The 18,516-nt window shown below is 41.4% G+C and overlaps 1 protein-coding gene across 1 annotated transcript; it reads right to left on the bottom strand.

Annotated features, from left to right (window-relative positions):
- Window positions 1-1,179: 1,179 nt before the first annotated feature.
- Window positions 1,180-17,337, bottom strand: LOC115152293 (S-adenosylmethionine sensor upstream of mTORC1). The gene is made up of 5 exons (XM_029697036.1): window positions 17,058-17,337; window positions 5,468-5,609; window positions 5,131-5,262; window positions 4,814-4,928; window positions 1,180-4,456 (listed from the first exon to the last, which is right to left on the bottom strand). The coding sequence occupies exons 1-5, from the start codon at window positions 17,218-17,220 to the stop codon at window positions 3,824-3,826; spliced, it is 1,185 nt and encodes a 394-aa protein (XP_029552896.1). The 5' UTR covers window positions 17,221-17,337; the 3' UTR covers window positions 1,180-3,823.
- Between the last annotated feature and the right edge of the window lie 1,179 nt (window positions 17,338-18,516).

The raw sequence follows: 18,516 nt of genomic DNA, 5'->3' as shown, positions 1-18,516 counted from the left end.
GTAATCAAATGGCTCCCTGGACTATTTGCATGGTGTGCCCCCCCAACCCCTTTTTTACACTGCTGCTACTCTGTTTATCATATATGCATAATCACTTTAACTATACATTCATGTACATAGTACCTCAATTGGGCCGACCAACCAGTGCTCCCGCACATTGGCTAACCGGGCTATCTGCATTGTGTCCCACCCACCACCCCCCTCTTTTACGCTACTGCTACTCTCTGTTTATCATATATGCATAGTCACTTTAACCATATCTACATACTACCTCAAATCAGCCTGACTAACCGGTGTCTGTATGTAGCCTCGCTACTTTTATAGCCTCGCTACAGTATACAGCCTGTCTTTTTACTGTTTAATTTCTTTACCTACCCATTGTTCACCTAATACCTTTTTTGCACTATTAGTTTGAGCCTGTAAGTAAGCATTTCACTTTAAAGTCTACACTTGTTGTATTCGGTGCACGTGACAAACTTTGATTTTACTGTTCTAATTACATTGGTAACCAGTTTATAATAGCAATAAAGCACCTCAGGGGTTTGTGGTATACCACGGCTAAGGGCTGTATCCAGGCACTCCGCGTTGTGTCATGCAAAGAACAGCCCTTAGCCGTGGTATATTAGCCATATACCACACCCCCTCGGGACTTATTGCTTAATTATAAACACGACCAACCTTTTCTCACGAGCACACTGCTGGTTCCAAAACAACCCCTCTTTTGAAGAGTTCTTCAAAGCACCCCTTAAGTCTACAAAGGTTAAAAACTAACTGATGGCAGAGTATATATTCTTAAATGAACTTCAAGGTAATTTTTTTAACCTTATATTATCCCAAAAGGATCCAAACCTTTTCTTTTTAGAGTGCAGTCGGTGATAGTTTGCCTTTGGCAATACCAGCAAGTGAAAAGAGCCCATCCATGAAGCCTGGTGATCAATAATATATCATATATAGTCTACAGTAGCAACAACTTTTGACATGTAGCACATCTAGACCTACTGTAAAATTATTCTCATCAACTGAATACTCAAAATAACAATAGAAGTGAAACCTACTACACTTTGCTATATTTGTTCTAATAAATATGATCAATACAACGACTCAAGTTCACCTCAGTCCTATAAATAAATAATAAATAAAAAAACAGAATGGAGTACACAATAAAATCAGACATGAAAGCTGCATTAACATTCATTTATAAAATTGAATAACAACCATGCACACATTGTCCTGCAATTGTCTGAAAATGAAGCTGTTTCTGAAAGTAATGGAATCAAACTCTTGGAAGACAGATACAAAGATGAGTGTATCACTAATTGCTTACTGGTACAGTTCACAACCCTCATGCAAATGATTTGTAAAGAGAAATTGTCTGTCTTTTCTGTTACTAAAGATAAATAGTTTAAAGTACACCAAACATGAACAGAAAGTTATCTAGTTACAACGGATGTATAGCAAGTTGAAAGCAATATGTAATTATTATCAATGACAAATTACATCATTTAAACAAAACACATTGTTCTTAGGGTAAAACATTGAGCCAATTATACTTTTAAGTGGTAGCTCATTTGTACATAACACAATTATTTGGCAAAGAAAACCCATTGTATACTGCCAAGTGAAAAGTGTGAATTTTCTAACATATGGGCATGAGAATCAGGACTGCAAAAACATTACCGGGGATAAGTAAGAAGGCACCTTTAGGATTTCAGGTAAATTGATGTGAAAACATTAGGGTACAGGTACATCTTACTGGTTATATTCATAAGGGTTCGTCCCAAATGGCATCCTATTCCGTACATAGTGGACAAATTTTGACCAAGGTCCATAGGGAATAGGGTGCCATTTTGGGACGCAGCCTATATCCCCCATGACAGAAATCACATGACTCATGGCAGCTGAGAGATTAGTCTACTATTTATGAAGTACAGTGCCACACACAATTACAACAAACACTCATGCACACTCAACCTACATATCTCCACACACAAAAAAAGGAAATATCATTACAAATATATAACAAATGAGTATTTGTGTGCTAGTGTCATTGAGAACAACACAGAAACCTTCCCCATAAGGATACAGTACAGGATACACCTGGCTATTGCTAAAATGCACTTTGATGAGATCAGAGATTGCATGACTAATTATGAGACCGTGTGGTATTAGTGCAAAACCTCATTGAGGCGAATCTTTTGGAATTCTATTAGAGTTCATAAGATCATTTTGACAACTGTTTGGAGTTAATACATTTTTTTAAGCGGAGTACACACTAAGTACTTTCATGTTGTGGATGAAAATACATATAAAAAGGATAGTCAAATTAACTTACTGATGCAATGAATGACTCAGTATTTGTTGATACTATACTTATTCTGCCAACCTATGAATGAAAAAGCAAATATTGAAAAAAAACAAAAAACATTTTGAATTCAGCAATTCTTCCTACGGCCAATGTTGCTCTCCTCAGATATGAAGTACTTTAAAGGAAATTAGGTAAAACAGTAACTGACAGGTAAAGCTGGTGTCTTAGTCGATATATACGTTTCACTTTAGTGGACATAGTGTGGTCAGTATAATTTCTCTTGTTAGTTACCAGTAAACAGTTACCTGTAAAGAAGCCAAGACATCACTATAGACCTATTATTGATCAGATAATGAAGCCTAAATATTGTTCCTGGCAAAAGTCATTTTTTACAAATAAAGGTTGTATTGAACATTGAAGGTAAGCTAACATCTGTGCATATTTACATAGCAGTTTCTTCACACCAGCAGAGAAAATAGAGCAATGCCTATTTTGCAACACTCGTACCATGGTACACTATGAAAAAAAAAAAAAACAGTTTCACATTAGGAAAAGTTGTTTTTTGTATTATATATGTATATATTTTTTTACCTTTATTTAACTAGGCAAAGTAACTACATACGCCTACCTTAAGGTTCTGAAAATGCTACAAATATCACTTAATTGTTATGAATCAGTGAAAAAGACGCTGAAATAAAATGGCATTGCCACACATCGTGTTGGACAAAACCAGTGTTCAAAAGTGAACAAAATCACATCGTTTGCTGAGTATGACAATGTTTTTGTATTTTCTTTCTTTTTTGGAAAACTAAATGCACACCAAGAATTAGAGAAAGTCTCGCCTGATTTACAGAAGCAAGCATACCCCTCTTTCCATCTCAATCGCTCCACTAGCCAAACCTGACAAACCTGTGTGGTATCTCTCTTTAAGAGGGATTTAAAGTCAGCGGCTTGCTGGCACTGAAGCACATTCACTGTTTAACTACTAAAACAAAGCCTTTGAAAGATTGATTGTCTTCTGTTAGTAGAGCGTGACAGATCACAAAGATGGGATGAAATGCAAGGGGCAGGCTAACTGCATTTATCCTGAGGGCATTCGGCTACCATGTCTTTATTTTTTAAAAAACTCATTTATTGTGTGTGTGTGTGTGTGTGTGTGTTGTGAGACTAACCATGTAAGATAGAATAATAAACAACTGACTTCTGTAAACTTATTTTTCTTTCACTCTGTGCAAACTGCGTTGTTTAGTTAAGGGAAAAGAAGAGTGAGAAAAATGCAGCAGGTTCATTTGGCAGCGCAGCAGTTGGGGACAGAGACAGCCGGTCTCACATTGCTCCCCATCCCTCCCATGTTGCATGTCTGAAGGCTCTGGTTAGGTATAAGCAGTGCAGTGGCAAAGCTACAACAATATTGCTTTCCTCCTTACAGATCTGCAAACATTGAAAGGTTAGGGCCAAGGGATTGAGTAAGGACTTTGAGAGAGAGAGAGTAGCTAGTAAGGTTTTAGCTAGTCTAGCTCAGCTCTGCAGCAGTATGGAGTCCTCCAGCTCGTGTAGGAAGGGCAAGGAACTGCTCTGACTCTCTCCTGAATCTGAGTCGTAGGGTGTGTCTGGCAGCTCCGTGAAGCCCCACGCCAGCTGGTCGTCCTCGAAGACGGAGTGCGCCTGAACCAGCACGTCTGTGTAGTCCTCCTCCTCGTGGGATTGGAAGTCCTGAGGGATGTAGAGCATCTCGGGGTAGTTACGGCTGACCAGGTCGCTGGTGGTGGTCAGGGACACCTTGCGGAAGGCTATGAGGTGCATGTGGGAGAACTTGATGTACTTGCAGCGCCTGAAGCCCAGTGACTCCACCGCCACGCGCCAGCTGCGCATCATGAGGGCGTGGCGGTTCTGGTGGGAGGAGTCGGGGGTGATGATGAGCAGCAGGCCATGCAGTTCCAGCAGCTCGTGGGCCTTCTTGCAGCAGATCCAGCGCTGGTAAGGCGAGGGGAAGTAGGAGAGGAGCAGTGAGAAGACCACCACGTTGAAGAGCTGGGCGGGCAGTGCGTCGATGGGGCTACACAGCTGTCTCAGGAAGGCTTCCACTGCGTCACCAGCCAGCTGCAGGGGCTGCTGGAGCTGGAGGTTAAGGAAGTCACACTTGTATACACTCTGGGGTGGGGGGGAGAGAGAGAGAGCAGAAACAGATACTTTAGAGTAGCTCCCAAAAGAGTATCAAGTTGCAGTATTTTAGACCCACATTTAAAACCCACCGTTCTTATTCCATTTGGTTACCCAAATCACTCTATGCTAATATTCTGCCAGTTCCTTCACAGCAGGTCAGGTTTCATTGCAGTCAAGCGTTGGCATTGTTTTGTGGTCTGATATTCACACAATGAACTAGCTACCCGTCTAGAAAACCCCTGACTTTTTGTCGCAGCCGTAGAGGAGTGAGTAAGACCGTAAGAGTCAGGATTTTTTTTAAAGCCGGGACCGAGGGAGTGACCGCTGACTGTAAATCATACATACCTCGACCGCAGGCACTATGTCAATACCGACTGTGAGGAACTCGTCAAACTTCAGGAAGGGGTTAAAACAGCTGCCAACATCCAGCAGCCGCATTTTACCAAGCTGGGAGATGGACCTGAACGTGGAGAAATCAGAGGCATTAAAGAGTTAGTGTTAAGTCTGACACACAGTGAGTGTGCTTAATGAGAGCAGTGGCTAATATAAGTCAATATGAATATTGAATGTCAATTATGAACATACAACAGAGCATGCTGAAGTTGGGCAAAAGAGTCATGAAAATCATCAGGGTTTGATTTAACATTGCAACAGTACAGTACCTGGGGATGAAGGAGCTATAAGGCTGGGCACTCAGAGTTGCAGCTGAGGTGGCCATGGCAAGCCTGGCACTCTTCTCATCCTTCTCCAACATTCTTTTCATCCCACCATCCAGGAAATACTCCTGACAAACACTGGAAAAATAGCCCCAAAACATCATACATCATGGTATTGATGCCTCACCGTTAAAACGACACGGACGTGCAGAAATTCAATGAGCAGAAGTTAGGATTTACCCCACAGCATTGATATCGAAAAGGCTTGATGAGTCATCGCACCTAACATAGTGCATTGGAGTTCTGAGCTAGTACAGCGCAGCCAGACGGTTATTTGTTTTACCTGCGACACCACTCGATGCGGCCCTCTCCCTCACAGGTCTTGGCCCAGTGGTTGTCGGCCAGGTTCTTCATGGCCAGGGCGTATTCACTCAGAGTCTGCTCATCCTCACAGTGCTCTCGCCAGATCTTCTCAAAATCGCCCACTGTGGAAAGAACGATATAATTATTATTATTATTTTTTTTTTTTTTAAAGGCAGGAAGGTTGAAACAGAGAAAAGAAACCAAACACGCCTACCTCACAATATACAGTATGACATAGCAAAACAAATAAGCACAAATGAAAGTGGGCCAAGCAGAGATTTGTTTCCCATTTAATTTCATCACATTCAAATTCATCATTAGTAATGGTAAGAATTGAAAGTCCTGTCAGTTTTGTTTCTAAAAATGGCATGCAAGCATAGTACATACAGTACCAGTCAAAAGTTTGGGCACCTACTCATTCAATGGTTTTTATTTTTACTATTTTCTACATTGTGGAATAATAGTGAAGACATCAAAAACTATGAAATAACACATATGGAATCATGTAGTAACCAAAAAAGGGTTAAACAAATCAAAATATATATGTTAGATTCTTCAAAGCAGCCACCCTTTGCCTTTGGCAGCTTTGCACACTTCGCATTCTCTCAACCAGCTTCACCTGGACTGCTTTTCCAACAGTCTTGAAGGAGTTCCCACATATGCTGAGCATTTGTTGGCTGCTTTTCCTTCACTCTGCAGTCCAACGCATCCCAAACCATCTCAAATTGGGTTGAGGTCAGGTGATTGTGGAGGCCAGGTCATCTGATGCAGCACTCCATCACTCTCCTTGGTCAAATAGCCCTTACAGAACCTGTGTGTTGGGTCATTGTCCTGTTGAAAAACACATGATAGTCCCACTAAGCGCAAACCAGATGGGATGGTGTATCGCTGCAGAATGCTGTGGTAGCCATGCTGGTTAAGTGTGACTTGAATTCTAAATAAATCAGACTGTGTTACCAGCAAAGCACCCCAACCCACCTCCTCCTCCATGCTTCACGGTGGGAACCACATGTGAAGATCATCCTTTCACCTACTCTGCGTCTCACAAAGACACGGCAGTTGGAACAAAATAAATCTCACATTTGGACTCATCAGACGAAAGGACAGATTTCCACCAGTCTAATGTCTATTGCTCATGTTTCTTGGCTCAAGCAAGTCTCTTCTCATTGGTGTCCTTTTAGTGGTTTCTTTGAAAAAATTCGACCATGAAGACCTGATTAACGCAGTCTCCTCTGAACAGTTGAAGTGTTTGTTAGTTGAACTCTGAAGGATTTATTTGGGCTGTAACTGGAGGCTGGTAAATGAATTTATCCTCCGCAGCAGAGGTAACTCTGGGTCTTCCTTTCCTGTGGCGGTCCTTATGAGAGCCAGTTTCATCATAGCGCTTAATGGTTTTTGCGATTGCACTTGAAAAAACGTTAAGTTCTTGAACTTTTCCAGATTGACTGACCTTAATGTCTTAAAGTAATGATGGACTGTCATTTCTCTTTGCTTATTTGAGCTGTTCTTGCCATAATATGGACTTGGTCTTTTACCAAATAGGGCTATCTTCTGTATACCACCCCTACCTTGTCACAATACAACTGATTGGCTCAAACGCATTAAGGAAAGAAATTCTCAAATTAACTTTTAAACAAGGCACACCTGTTAATTGAAATGCATTCCAGGTGACTCTCATGAAGCTGGTTGAGAGAATGCCAAGTGTGCAAAGCTGTCATCAATGAAAAGGGTGGCTACTTTGAAGAATCTTAAATATAAAATAGATTTTGATTTGTTAAACACTTTTTTAGCTACTACATGTGTGTTATTTCATAGTTTATGTCTTCAATATTATTCTACAATGTAGAAAATGGTAAAAAATTAAGAAAAACCCCGGAATGAGGTGTCGAAATTTTTGACTGGTATTGTGCATTGTGTACATAATAAGCCAACATTAAGATGTACCTACTTGTACATTTTTTTTACATTCATTCAATAGAGGAATCACTATCATTCAGCCCCACACAGGCAAACACAACATTGCTTCAACATTTTCTAAAAACAGTTACTCATGTCATCCTTCCGGCATTATAGAGGGGAATAGCTGAAAACCAGACTTTCAACAGAAGTCTTCACATCTGTTCCTATATATCTTCACAAATTCCCTTCACCAGATCTTCACAGGCGTACAGCAGAATGTGTTTAGCTTGTGTGAGCAAACATCCTGATAAAGGAAGAAATCCCATGACCACAAGAGGAAAAAAATGATAGCAGATTGGCAGAAATGAAAAGACGACCGGTTGGAATAAACAGCAGTGCTCTGGTACAAAGCATGACTACTGTGGTACCAATGCCAAGCAGACCAGATCATGCTTTACTTATTAACTAATCATGGTGTCAGCTGACAGGACAACTGCCCAGTGTCTTGTCTTTCAAGACCAGTTGCTAGGCCAGTCAGTCCTTCTGCTGGTAGAGTGGAAAATACCGGTTGTATGCCGTTTTTAAATTTGTGTGATGATTGCAACACAGTGGGAAATAGACCTAGGCTATTCATAGATGTCGCTATTTTTCAGCAGGCCGGTATCTAGCCAAACCGATGCTAAATAAACTAAATGAAAACATCGGTTGCAAAGTAAAATGAGTGGCTAATAGGCCTATATTCTGTCCAGGTTGACAACCACATGAGCACATTACATTACACTATTTGCAGCCGAGCTACACACAGAATTCCAGAGCTCCATTACGGTTTGACTAAAACTCAGTGTGGCCCTGGACATTCTTCCAGTAAGATTAGCCAATTTTAGGGTCCAAAAATAGCTGAAGTTGACACGAGAGACTTGCCTCATGATAAACAATCTGTTAAAAATAGGATTACTAGCAGATTTCTCAATTGGTTGTCTCAACAACCCTACATCTGAATGCAAGACTAATTCCTGCAGAGGCCAATAAAATGAATTGAACCAGAAATGCATATCATGTTTTTACACAATCTTTAGGCCTATACGCTACCCTTATCTTTCCTCCCCAATTATATAGGCCTATGTGTAAAACAGCCGAAGTAATAGAACAACTACCCTGGTGTAGAAGAAAAAAAAATTAAGCGAAAGGGAAATCCAAGAAAATATATTTTTTTAAAGATCTGCTGTCGGGATGAAATGGAAGAGGTATGTATGTACAATACCAATCAGAAGTTTGGACACACTTACTCATTCAAGAGTTTCTTCTTTATTTTTACTATTTTCTACATTGTAGAAAAGCAAAGACATCAAAACTATGAAATAACACATATGGAATCATGTAGTAACCAAAAAAGGTGTTCAACAAATCAAAATACATTTTATATTTCAGATTCTTCAAAGTAGCCACCCTTTGCCTTGATGACATCTTTGCACTCTCTCAACCAGCTTCATGGGGAAGCCACCTGGAATGCATTTCAATTAACAGGTGTGCTTTGTTAAAAGTTCATTTGTAGAATTTCTTTCCTTCTTAATGCTTTTGAGCCAATCAAGTTGGATTGTGACATGGTTGGGGTTGTATACAGAAGATAGCCCTATTTGGTAAAATACCAAGTCCATATTATGGCAAGAACAGCTCAAATAAGCAAAGAGAAACAGCAGTACATCCTTACTTTAAGACATGAAGGTCAGTCAATCTGGAAAAGTTCAAGAACTTTGAAAGTTTCTTCAAGTACAGTCGCAAAAACCATCAAGCGCTATGATGAAACTGGCTCTCATGAGGACCGCCACGGGAAAGGAAGACCCAGAGTTACCTCTGCTGCAGAGGATAAGTTCATTTGAGTTACGGGCCTCAGAAATTAGAGCCCAATTAAGTTCAAGTAACAGATACATCAACAACTGTTCAGAGGGCACCGTATGAATCAGGCCTTCATGGTCGAATCGCTGCAAAGAAACCACAACTAAAGAACACCAATAAGAAGAAGAGACTTGCTTGGGCCAAGAAACACGAGGAATGGACATTAGACTGGTGGAAATCTGTCCTTTCATCTGATGAGTCTAAATATGAGATTTTTGGTTCCAACCGCCATGTCTTTGTGAGACGCCGAGTAGGTGTGTGGTTCCCACCGTGAAGCATGGAGGAGGAGGAGGTGTAATGATGATTTGCTGGTAACACTGTCTGTGATTTATTTAGAATTCAAGGCACACTTAACCAGCATGGCTACCACAGCATTCTGCAGCAATACACCATCCCATCCCGTTTTACAACAGGACAATGACCCAACACACCAAGTTATGTAAGGGCTATTTGACCAAGAAGGAGAGTGATGGAGTGCTGCATCAGATGACCTGGCCTCCACAATCACCCGACCTCAACCCAATTGAGATGGTTTTGGATGCGTTGGACCGCAGAGTGAATGAAAAGCAGCCAACAAGTGCTCAGCATATGTGGGAACTCCTTCAAGACTGTTGGAAAAACATTCCATGTGAAGCTGGTTGAGAGAATGCGAAGAGTGTGCAAAGCTGTCAAAAGCAAAGGGTGGCTACTTTGAAGAATCTAAAATATATTTTGATTTGTTTAACCCATTTTTGGTTAATACATGATTCCATATGTGTAATTTCATAGTTTTGATGTCATCAATATTATTCTACAATGTAGAAAATAGTAAAAATGTATGCATGTATGTATGTATGGCCTATAAAGTATGTGTGTGTGGAGAGAAAACAGGTGCACATGTTTACTGGCTGAAAATTGTCAGAACTGCATGTGCTTTATTGCGGTCTTGCCCTGGCTGTGTCAGGGTCGATTATAAGTGAAATGTATGTATTCCTTCATGGGTAGTGTGATGTGTATGGCGGATATTCACTCGCAGTCATTTGCGGCTGTCACGAGAACATAACAAGGACTACATGAAATACAGAGCGCACAAAACATTAAGAACACATTCCTAATATTGAGTTGCACCCCCCACACAGAGCATTAGGGAGTCTTTTTATTATTATTATTATAAAAAAAAAATTAAGGTCACATTGGTCAAATTGACAAGAAAGGATACTAAAGTGTGACTTTCTCCTTGTGTATCTTGGCTAGTTATATTGTTTTGTTCACATGCTAGGTTGTTTTTCAATGTTAGTTTAAAGCTACAAAATTAAACTTTTTGGGCGATCGGACCAAATTCACAGAAATGTGTGTTATAGATCTGTCCCTCATGGAAAGTAAGTCTAAGAAGCAGTAGATTTGTTCTGTGCGCTATTTCTATGCTTCCCATTAAGTTCCGTTTTTGCTTCTTTTACCTTCAGTTTTGTACAACAGCATCAAACAGATAGACAAAATGTTTGATTATGGAAAATATATTTGATGACGGTGTAGATGGTACAATGATGCTCTATACTATAATGCTTGTTTTGTCAAACTGAAATTAGGCTATTAACATTTTTGCAACTAGGAAATTACAGAGTGATTTCTGCATAGTGCATCTAAGTTTGCTGCAACGGTCTGCTGCTCGGAAGACATTGTAGTATGAGATTTTTTTCATCACAGACAAGCGAGTGCCCAAGTTACCATGGTAACGGCCAGTCCCTTAAAACCTCTTACATCTACACGTTCCGCTAGCGGAACGTCTGCTCCAATATCCAATGATGGGCGGGGCGCGAAATTCAAACTCCTCTAAATCCGAAAACTTACACTTTTCAAACATATGACTATGTTACAGCTATTTAAAGACAAGACTCTCCTTTATCTAACCAAACTGTCCGATTTCAAAAAGGCTTTACAGCGAAAGCAAAACATTAGATTATGTCAGCAGAGTACCCAGCCAGGAATAATCACACAGCCATTTTTCAAGCTAGCATATCATGTCACATAAACCCAAACCATATCTAAATGCAGCACTAACCTTTGATGATCTTCATCAGATGACACACCTAGGACATTGTGTTATACAATACATGCATGTCTGTTCAATCAAGTTCATATTTATATCAAAAACCAGCTTTTTACATTAGCATGTGACGTTCAGAACTAGCATTCCCACCGAACACTTCCGGTGATTTTACTAAATTACTCACGATAAACGTTCACAAAAAGCATAACAATTATTTTAAGAATTATAGATACAGAACTCCTCTATGCACTCGATATGTCCGATTTTAAAATAGCTTTTCGGATGAAGCACATTTTGCAATAATGTAAGTACATAGCCCGGCGTTACAGGGCTAGCTATTTAGACACCCTGCAAGTTTAGCCTTCACCAAAATCACATTTCCTATAAGAAAAATGTTCTTACCTTGCTTGTTCTTCATCAGAATACACTGCCAGGACTTCTACTTCAATAACAAATGTAGGTTTGGTCCCAAATAATCCATCGTTATATCCAAACAGCGATGTTTTGTTCGTGCGTTCTAGACACTATCCCAACGCTAAATCTCGGCCACGAGCATGACGCAAAATATGACAAAAAATTTCTAAATATTCCATTACCGTACTTCGAAGCATGTCAACCGCTGTTTAAAACCAATATTTATGCAATTTATCTCGTAGAGAAGCGATAATATTCCGACCGGGAATCTGCCTGTCTGTAAACTGAGGAAAAAACCGAAAGCCGGGGGCGGGGCGTGTCACGCGACTAAGGCTTAGTCCATTGACTGACCACTCAGCTTTTGCTCTCGTGTGCTTCAGCCAGGGCTTTGAATTACATCATTCCTGTTTTTCCCGGGCTGTGAGACTCCATTGTTGACGTGAGAAGTGTCACGTAAGAGCAGAGATCCTTTGTAAACGATAGAGAGAATCAAGAAGGGCAAGAAATGTTCAGACAGGGTACTTCCTGAACAGAAGCATCTCAGGTTTTTGCCTGCCATAGGAGTTCTGTTATACTCACAGACACCATTCAAACAGTTTCAGAAACTTTGGAGTGTTTTCTCTCCAAAGCTAATAATTATATGCATATTCCAGTTTCTGGGCAGGACTAATAATCAGATTAAATCGGGTACGTTTTTTATCCAGCCGTGAAATTACTGCCCCCTAGATGTAAGAGGTTAAAGCAGCAGCTGAACATTTGTCTCACCTAATGATTGCACTTGAATCATGGTTCACTCCTAAAAAAAAAATATGAACTTTGTCATTTCTTATCATTAAAACACTCAAATACTTTAATTGTTATCCTAGATTAATTTGTGTGCTTCTACATTTCTATTTAGGAGCACATTATGTACTCCTTGGAAAAAAATGTCAGCGTAGAGCCGTGAACTAAACTCAGCAAAAAAATAAATGTCCTCTCACTGTCAACTGCGTTTATTTTCAGCAAACTTAACGTGTAAATATTTGTATGAACATAACAAGATTCAACAACTGAGACATAAACTGAACAAGTTCCACAGACATGTGACTAACAGAAATGGAATAATGCGTCCCTGAACAGGGGGAGGTTCAAAATCAAAAAGTAAGTCAGTATCTGGTGTGGCCACCAGCTGCATTAAGTACTGCAGTGCATCTCCTCCTCGTGGACTGCACCAGATTTTCCAGTTCTTGCAGTGAGATGTAACCCCACTCTTCCACCAAGGCACCTTCAAGTTCCCAGACATTTCTGGAGGGGGATTGGCCCTAGCCCTCACTCTCCGATCCAACAGGTCCCAGACGTGCTCAATGGGATTGAGATCCGAACTCTTCGCTGGCCATGGCAGAACACTGACCTTCCTGTCTTGCAGGAAATCACACACAGAACGAGCAGTATGGCTGGTGGCATTGTCATGCTGGAAGGTCATGTCAGGATGAGCCTGCAGGAAGGGTAACACATGAGGGAAGAGGATGTTTTCCCTGTAACACACACCGTTGAGATTGCCTGCAATGACAACAAGCTCAGTCCGATGATGCTGTGACACACCGCCCCAGACCATGACGGACGCTCCACCTCCAAATCGATCCCGCTCCAGAGTACAGGCCTCGGTGTAACGCTCATTCCTTCGACGATAAACGCGAATCCGACAATCACCCCTGGTGAGACAAAAATCGCGACTCGTCAGTGAAGAGCACTTTTTGCCAGTCCTGTCTGGTCCAGCGACGGTGGGTTTGTGCCCATAGGCGATGTCGTTGCTGGTGATGTCTGGTGAGGACCTGCCTTACAACAGGCCTACAGCCCTCAGTCCAGCCTCTCTCAGCCTATTGCGGACAGTCTAAGCACTGATGGTGGGATTGTGCGTTCCTGGTGTAACTCGGGCAGTTGTTGTTGCCATCCTGTACCTGTCCCGCAGGTGTGATGTACGAATGTAACACCTGCGGGACAGTTACAGGATGGCAACAGCAACTGCCCAAGTTACACCAGGAACGCACAATCCCTCCATCAGTACTTAGACTGTACCCTGAGTCCAGCCTCTCTCAGCCTATTGCGGACAGTCGAAGCACTGGAGGGATTGTGCATTCCTGATTTAACTCAGGCAGTTGTTGCCATCCTGTACCTCTCCCGCAGGTGTGATGTTCGGATGAACCAATCCTGTGCAGGTGTTGTTACACGTGGTCTGCCACTGCGAGGACGATCAGCTGTCGGTCCTGTCTTAGGCGTCCACAGGTGCATGTTCATTAATGTTTACGGTTCATTGAACAAGCATGGGAAACAGTGTTTAAACCCTTTTACAATGAAGATCTGTGAAGTTATTTGGATTTTTACGAATTATCTTTGAAAGACAGGGTCCTGAAAAAGGGACGTTTCTTTTATTGCTGAGTTTATAATAATAAATAAGCAATATCACTCAGGCTTTTGTGGCAGGGTAGCCACTTTGTTGATTCTTGAGGTTCAGTAATAAAACTGTTCTTATTATTGTATCTATTTGAAAATAAATTGGTTAAAGATGCAGGTTACAGAAATGAAATTAAGCAATACACCCCATTACTTCTTACTAATAATACATTTCTTGTTTTAGAAAAACTGAAAGCATGCTTATCCAGGGTGAGCGTGATGTAATTACACCAAATGTTTTCACTGGTGAAAAAAAATCTGAGTGGCGGTAAGATTTTTTTATCTACCGCCCACCGTGGCTTGTGGACCAAAAAGGAAAAATCTCCCACCCTGGTCAAGGAAAGAGCAGGTGTCCTTAATGTTTTGTATACTCAATGTATATAGTCTAGAAGCAGAGTGAACAGTCTATGACTTGGGTGGCTGGAGTCTTTTGCAAATTTCCGGGCCTTCCCCTGACACCGCCTGACACAGAGGTCCTGTATGGCAGGGAGCTCAGCCCCAGTGATGTACTGGGCTGTCTGCACCACCCTCTGTAGCGCTTTGTGGTCAAGGACAGTGCATTTGCCATACCAAGCGGTGATGCAGCCAGTCAAGATGCTCTCAATGGTGCAGCTGTACAACTTTCTGAGGATCCGAGAGCCCATGCCAAATCCTTTCAGCCTCCTGAGGGGAAAGAGGCGCTGCCGTGCCCTCTTCACGACTGGGTGTGTGTGGACCATGTTAAGTTCTTAGGGATGTGGATGCCAAGGAACTTGAAGCTCTCAACCCGCTCCACAATAGCCCCGGTGATGTGGATGGGGGCATGCGCTCCCCTCTTTCTCCCTATAGTCCACGATCAGCTCCTTGATCTTTCTGACGTTGAGGGAGAGGTTGTTGTACAGGCACTACACTGCCAAGTCTCTGACCTCCTCCCTGTAGGCCGACTCCTCGCCGTCGGTGATCAGGCCTACCACCGTCATGTCGTCAGCAAACTTAATGGTGTTGGAGTTGTGCATAGCCACGCAGTCGTGAGTCGACAGGGAGTACAGGAGGGGACTACGCACACACTCTTTAGGGGGCCCCGTGTTAAGGGTCAGTGTGGCAGAGGTGTTGTTGCCTACCCTTAGATTCAAGCACAAAGACCAGGGAGGTTTTCCAATGCCTCACAAAGATCACCTATTGGTAGATGGGTTAAAAATAAAATAGACATTCAATATCATGGAGCATGGTGAAGATATCTCCTTCATCGGAGTTAGGAAGGATGCCTGTATCCTTGTTGTGACTAGGTGTACTGATTCACCTTCTTTGCGAGACATTGGAAAACCTCCCTGGTCTTTGTGGTTGAATCTGTTTGGAACTCATTGCTCAACTGAGGGACCTTACAATTATCTGTATGTGTTGGGTACAGAGATTAGGTAGTCATACCATGAGGCCAATTGTGACGTTAACACAGTTACAAAGTTGAATGGCTGTGATAGGAGAAAACTGAGAATGGATCAACAATATTGTAGTTACTCCACAATACTAACCAAATTGACAGAGTGAAAAGAAGGAAGCCTGTTCATGCATCCTGTTTGCAACAAAGAACTAAAGTAATACTGAAAAAAAGTGGCAAAACAATCCACTTTTTGTCCTGAATAAAACACATTACCACTTTCCATATTTTCAAGCATAGTGGTGGCTGCATCTTGTTGTGGGTATGCTTAATTGTTAAACACTGGGGAGTTGTTCAGGATTTAAAAAAAAATTTACGTAATGGAGTTAAGCACAGGCAGAGGAAAACCTGTTTCAATATGCATTCCACCAGACACGGAGATAAATGCACATTTCAGCAGGACAATAACAAATTACAAGGGCAAATCTACACCGGAGTAGCTTACGAAGACAGTGAATGTTCCTGATTGACCAAGTTTCAGTTTTGACTTAAATGTACTTGAAAATCTACAGTAAGACCTGAAAATGTTTGTCTAGCAATGATCAACAACCAATTTGACAGAGCTTGAAGAATTTTGAAAATAATAATGTAGAAATGTTGCACAATCCAGGTGTGGAAAGCTCTTAGAGCCTTACCCAGAGAGACTCACTGCCAAAAGTGTTTCTACAAAAGTATTGACTCAGGGGTGTGAATACTTATGTAAAATAGATATGAGTATTTCATTTTCAATAAATGTGCTAAAATTTCTAAAAACATGTTTTCATTATGGGGTAATGCGTGTAGATGGATGAGAACAAAATATATGAATACATTTAATTCAGGCTGTAACACAAACAAGTAACAAAATGTGCAATAAATCAAGGGGTATGAATACTTTGATGGCACAGTATCTGGTGTGTGACAAAACATTTTCATATTTTTCTAGTTATTTTCAGTTTCAGAACTGGTGACACAAAAGCCTACAATCCAGGCTCACCTGTCTGACAGTGCCCATGATCCAGTATGTTACGATCTAACAACCTTCCCAAATGACTATGACTGTAGGTAAGAGGAGGCTATTATGAATTTTGTTGCCAAATCATACAATAAGATCCAAACAAGCATTAGCCTAGTAAGTAAGTGCACACTGCAGTTTGAAATATTCCCAGGCGGCCCTGATCTAACGTTACATTTGTCTAGTTTGGTCATAAATAAAGTTAAACGTAGCCACACAAGCTAGCCACCTAGCTACTATTGTATGACAATGTGTTTTAGATAGTACAGTCGAGCCTGACATGTTGCCCGTCACTTGCAGTATGTGCAAGGCACCCAAAATAATAAATAATGCTAGCAAGCTAGCTAATGTTACTTAGCTAGCTACGTTAGCGTTCTACTTGGGGCCTTATTTTCGCCAGGTTCAATGGCCCGTTTGCTGAGACAGACCGGACCCCTGAATTTTTCTAGCGGGTTAAATGAACTAACGTTAGTTAGATACAGCTAGCGACGCGTAACTACCTTCTCGGTATTTTCTTCGCAGTTTTCTATGGACATTCTTGACGACTCCGGACAGTTTTTCCTGCTCCTTCTTCTTGCACCGCGTTTCTTTCGGAATAAGAACATAGACCGGCTCCAGTTCGGTTTCTGTATCTCCCGTCTCAGCATTGTTCACCGCGTCCATAGTCCTGCGCCGCTTCTCCTTCCTCACCAGGGCAAGGTTTTTAATTTTACAGACTAGCTACAATTCTTCACATTCTAGGTTAACTACCGGTGTCAGCCAGCACACCAGGCCCACAAGCGAACAACGTGCGCGCTGATTGGTTCCCAGGGACACACATGTTGCCGTGCTGACAGCTATATGACCAATCACAGAGCTGAAAACAGAAACACCTTCAGCATTCAGTTGCATGCGTTATTTGCTTTTTATATCGAAATAATAGCTCCATTTAGAGGTGGCAGCTTTATAATGTAACCTATTGCTATCTAAAATGTGTGTGCAAATGAGGATGTAAGAGTACAGGTGGCTCTGGTTTTAAAATCTGTCCACATTAGCTACTGTATGGTGGCCTTTCTCCTGTATGATGTTCCAGGGACAACACAGGAATGAGGTTCCTGGGTATAATATCCCTGGAACAACATATGTTTGATGTTCCTGGGACAAGAATTAGTCAAATAAATTCTAGCCTTTCTGATATAGGTTTGACGTTCCTAAATGAAGTCCCTTGGAGACTCTCTAGCAGCCCCTGTAGGGGCCTTGCCTTAGATACAGGCCTTGTAACACACAGGGTTTGTAGCATAGTTTGTGGCTACACACTGCCACCTTATGGTAGGTAATAATCGAGACAGATTCCTCAGACCTTCCAGAGTCCACTTTGGAGGACATGTTAGAACATTTTTAGAAAAATAACTAAAACATCTTTTTAAAAAAACAAATGTTTGCTCAAACAGGGATCTCAAATCAGCAGCTCTGGATGTACCATGTGCTCATAGTATTAGCATAGGCCTGTGGCTCATAAGATCCCATTATGGATTAGAGTGAACTTGACATTCGATTTATAAGATCTTGCTCTGGTCAGTTTCAGAACAGGTAGTAATGACCTCACACAAAAGGCATACAACCCAGACTCACCTGTCTGCCAGTGTCTATAATATAGGCTTAGGGGAAAGTGGGGTAAGTTGATCAATTTCTTACATTCAGCATCACTCCGTCAAGGGAAATATAGTATTCTTTCTAACAAAGACATCTACATACTGTATATTTCAGGATGTTGTGTATCCCTGGAATTGATCAGAACTCATGTAAACATTACAGTTTTGAAAACCTAGCTTGTCCTAAAAAACTGTTCTCTTGGTACAATTTACTCCGGGTATGGGGTAAGTTGAGCTATGGGACAGGGTAAGGTGACGCTGCCTACAAAATTCTGTACTGAATGAAATATTACCACTATTCACTGGATGTTGATTCAACCAGTTTTTG

The sequence above is a fragment of the Salmo trutta genome, chromosome 17 (genome assembly GCF_901001165.1).
Source record: "Salmo trutta chromosome 17, fSalTru1.1, whole genome shotgun sequence".
NCBI lineage: Eukaryota > Metazoa > Chordata > Actinopteri > Salmoniformes > Salmonidae > Salmo > Salmo trutta.
The sequence above is the reverse complement of the archived record's forward strand: the minus strand, read 5'-3'. Positions and strand labels throughout refer to the sequence as shown.